At 43.8% G+C, this 3147-nt stretch overlaps 1 protein-coding gene across 1 annotated transcript in view; it reads right to left on the bottom strand.

The window, feature by feature from the left end:
- Nucleotides 1–2950, bottom strand: part of SARC_12903 (hypothetical protein) — a gene marked incomplete at both ends in the record, with an annotated part of 4969 nt that extends 2019 nt beyond the window's left edge. The window contains 3 exons of the mRNA XM_014292982.1: nt 176–354; nt 904–1469; nt 2870–2950. Of these exons, the coding sequence (XP_014148457.1) occupies nt 176–354; nt 904–1469; nt 2870–2950 (826 nt within the window). The remainder of the gene's footprint in view (nt 1–175; nt 355–903; nt 1470–2869) is intronic.
- Nucleotides 2951–3147: the final 197 nt, after the last annotated feature.

Raw genomic sequence — 3147 nt, 5'->3', positions numbered from 1 at the left:
GTATATTATATATATATATATATATATATAGATATACATAGATATATATAGATATAGATATAGATATAGATATAGATATAGATATAGATATAGATATATGTGTGTGTGTGTGTGTGTGTGTGTGCGTATGTGTGTGTGCGTATGTGTACGATGGTGATCACATGCGTGCATATACCTTTCAATGGCCGGCAAGTGATTGATGAACTTCTGAAAAGCGGTGAACTCTGCGAATGTAATGAAGCCCTTATCGCCCACACAGTCAATGAACTGCTCTGCGTACATCTCTGCTCGCGCATTGCTCATGTTCGGTACTATTTCAAGAAACCCCTCCACAGTGATTCTCCCGGCTTTGTTCTGTGTGGCGTGAGAGGCATTGTTTATTTGCGGTTTCATCAGTTGCTAGTACAACAAGTAAGCCTATGAGGGTGAGTGGGTGTGCTAACTACAAAGAATCAATCAGACGCGCCTATGCATATAAGCACACGGGCAGAGAACAGGTCTACTATTGAACACTATGCACCTGTCAAAGGTCATCGAACAGTAACTAGCAAGCGCACAGAAATACACACAACGGCACATACTCGCACACACTAACAACAGGTTAGATACAACCAATACACCCTGTCAACCGAATCGGACAATGACTTGACATACGCACAAACACACACATACACACTCGCACACGCATAGTACAGACGCACAAACACACACATATATAGATATATATTTACACACACATACATACATATACATACAGCCATACACACACACATATATATATATATATACTCACACATACACACACACACACACACACACACATACATACATACACAAACACATATACACACACCATACACACGCATACACACGCATAGTACAGGCCCGTGTCCCACGGCTCACCTTGTCGTACAGCTCGAACAGTTGCAGCGCATATTCCGTCTGAAAGGCACTGAAGAACTCCGCGAATTCGGGAAAGTTCAACGCACGTGACCGCACCGGCTGGTCCTGTGGCATGTCAGACACCGTCACATCATCCCCCTCCCACACCCCTTCGTCTCGGTACGATGGGTCTATCCTGTCATCGTGTGTGCGCGTCTGGGTGTCTGGGTGTGCCTGGGTGTCGTCTGTGTGTGGGAGTGTGGCTGGTGTGTTGTCGGGTGTGCCTGTGCTGTTGCTATGGGGTGTGTCATGTGTCTGATTGTCTATGCTATCTACGTCTGCATCTGCCAGTGTCTCGGTGTTTCTGTGTGATTGTATCCGACTGTCACTGTCTGATGGTGTGGCTACGTCTGTGCTTGTATCTGTATCTGAGTCTGCGTGTGGTTCGTTTGTCCTATCTGTATCCTTGCTTTCCAATTGTCCTATTTGCGCTGGAGCGGCCCCCTCCGGTCCGAAAAACCTGTTCATCAGGTCGCACCCGAAATTGATGAACGAATTGTCCAGTGCGCCCATGGTATCGTCCGCCACTGTACCGGTTTAAAGCGGGACAGCCGGATTGCATGTGAGTAGTTATAAATAAATATCATCAGGGACAGGCGCATACATCCAAGTAGCGCAAGTATGCATGCCAATGCAAACAAAAAGGGTGTAAACAAAAACAGAGCTACCTACAAGTATATACGGATGTGGCATTTGCGTTCCAACAAACTGTACACAGCCACGCACAGATGCCAATGTGTACTGGCATGGGACTACGCCTGAAGACGTGAGACGTTTAACGCAAAGCGAATGACTACGCATAGGCCTTTCGAAGGTGGGCCACGTGGGTGCGCTAATACTACACGCGAGCGTGTGCTTACGGTTCATGGCACTACATACAGCTGAAACCAGCTGAGAAACCAACACTAAAACCTGAAACACATCAAACCCTAGACACCTAAATTAAACACCTAAACCCCTAAACACCTAAAACCCTAAAATACGGGTTTGATAGAACGTGTTGATGAACTTGGTTGAGACGTTCGCTCATGCCCGTGACATGTGGACGTGCACATAGAGACAGAAGTAGTTGCTTTCCTGAGATAGGTCAGAATACATGCATGCATGCATGCATACACAGACGGTTGTGTGTTGTGTGTGTGTAGCTTATATATTGTGGGGAATGGACTGGTACGTATATATCTTACACATGAATACACATGACAACTGACATCGCGCGGGTGATTGTATGTACATGTAGACTTGATCTTCAGAACTACGAACCAACCTACAAGCACTCGGGTATTGGAGTATTCGCTGCATAAAACATTATACACTATACTGGGCAACAACGGCACACCCTATATTGTATATTGATAGACACATTACACCCACTTGCACTCGATTGAGTATTGATAGGCACACTACACCCACTTGCACAATACTAATAATAGGAATACGCACTCGATTGTGTATTGATAGGCACACTACACCCACTTGCACATTAATGGTGATATGAATACGCACTCGATTGTGTTTTGATAGGCACACTACACCCACTTGCACATTACTGATGATAGGAATGCGCACTCGATTGTGTATTGATAGGCACACTACACTCCCTTGCACATTACTGGTGATAGGAATACGTACTCGATTGTATATTAATGGGCACACTACACTCCCTTGCACATTACTGGTGATAGGAATACGTACTCGATTGTATATTAATGGGCACACTACACTCCCTTGCACATTACTGGTGATAAGAATACGTACTCGATTGTATATTAATGGGCACACTACACTCCCTTGCCCATTACTGGTGATAAGAATACGTACTCGATAGTATATTAATGGACACACTACACTCCCTTGCATATTACTGGTGATAGAGTTTTTTTAGGGGTTTTACTAGATTGTATATTAATGGGCACTGTACACTCACCTGCGCTGCTGTTTGCCATGAGGACCTGCACGAATTCCTCGCGAGACACACTACCATTAGTCAGCAAGTCAAAATATCTGAGGCAGAAGGCAATTAGGTGTAGAGCATTGTATGAACAGATAGTTTTGGTGTACTAGAAGTAGCCAGTGAACAGTACTAATTCATGCGAAGTTGAATACGCCTACGAAAGAGAACAATATCAACAGATCAGATATAAATATAAATATATATATTTATATATATATATACATATACATATATATGACATACAAATATAT

The sequence above is a fragment of the Sphaeroforma arctica genome (assembly GCF_001186125.1).
Source record: "Sphaeroforma arctica JP610 unplaced genomic scaffold supercont1.2694, whole genome shotgun sequence".
Classification (NCBI taxonomy): domain Eukaryota; class Ichthyosporea; order Ichthyophonida; genus Sphaeroforma; species Sphaeroforma arctica.
The sequence above is the reverse complement of the archived record's forward strand: the minus strand, read 5'-3'. Positions and strand labels throughout refer to the sequence as shown.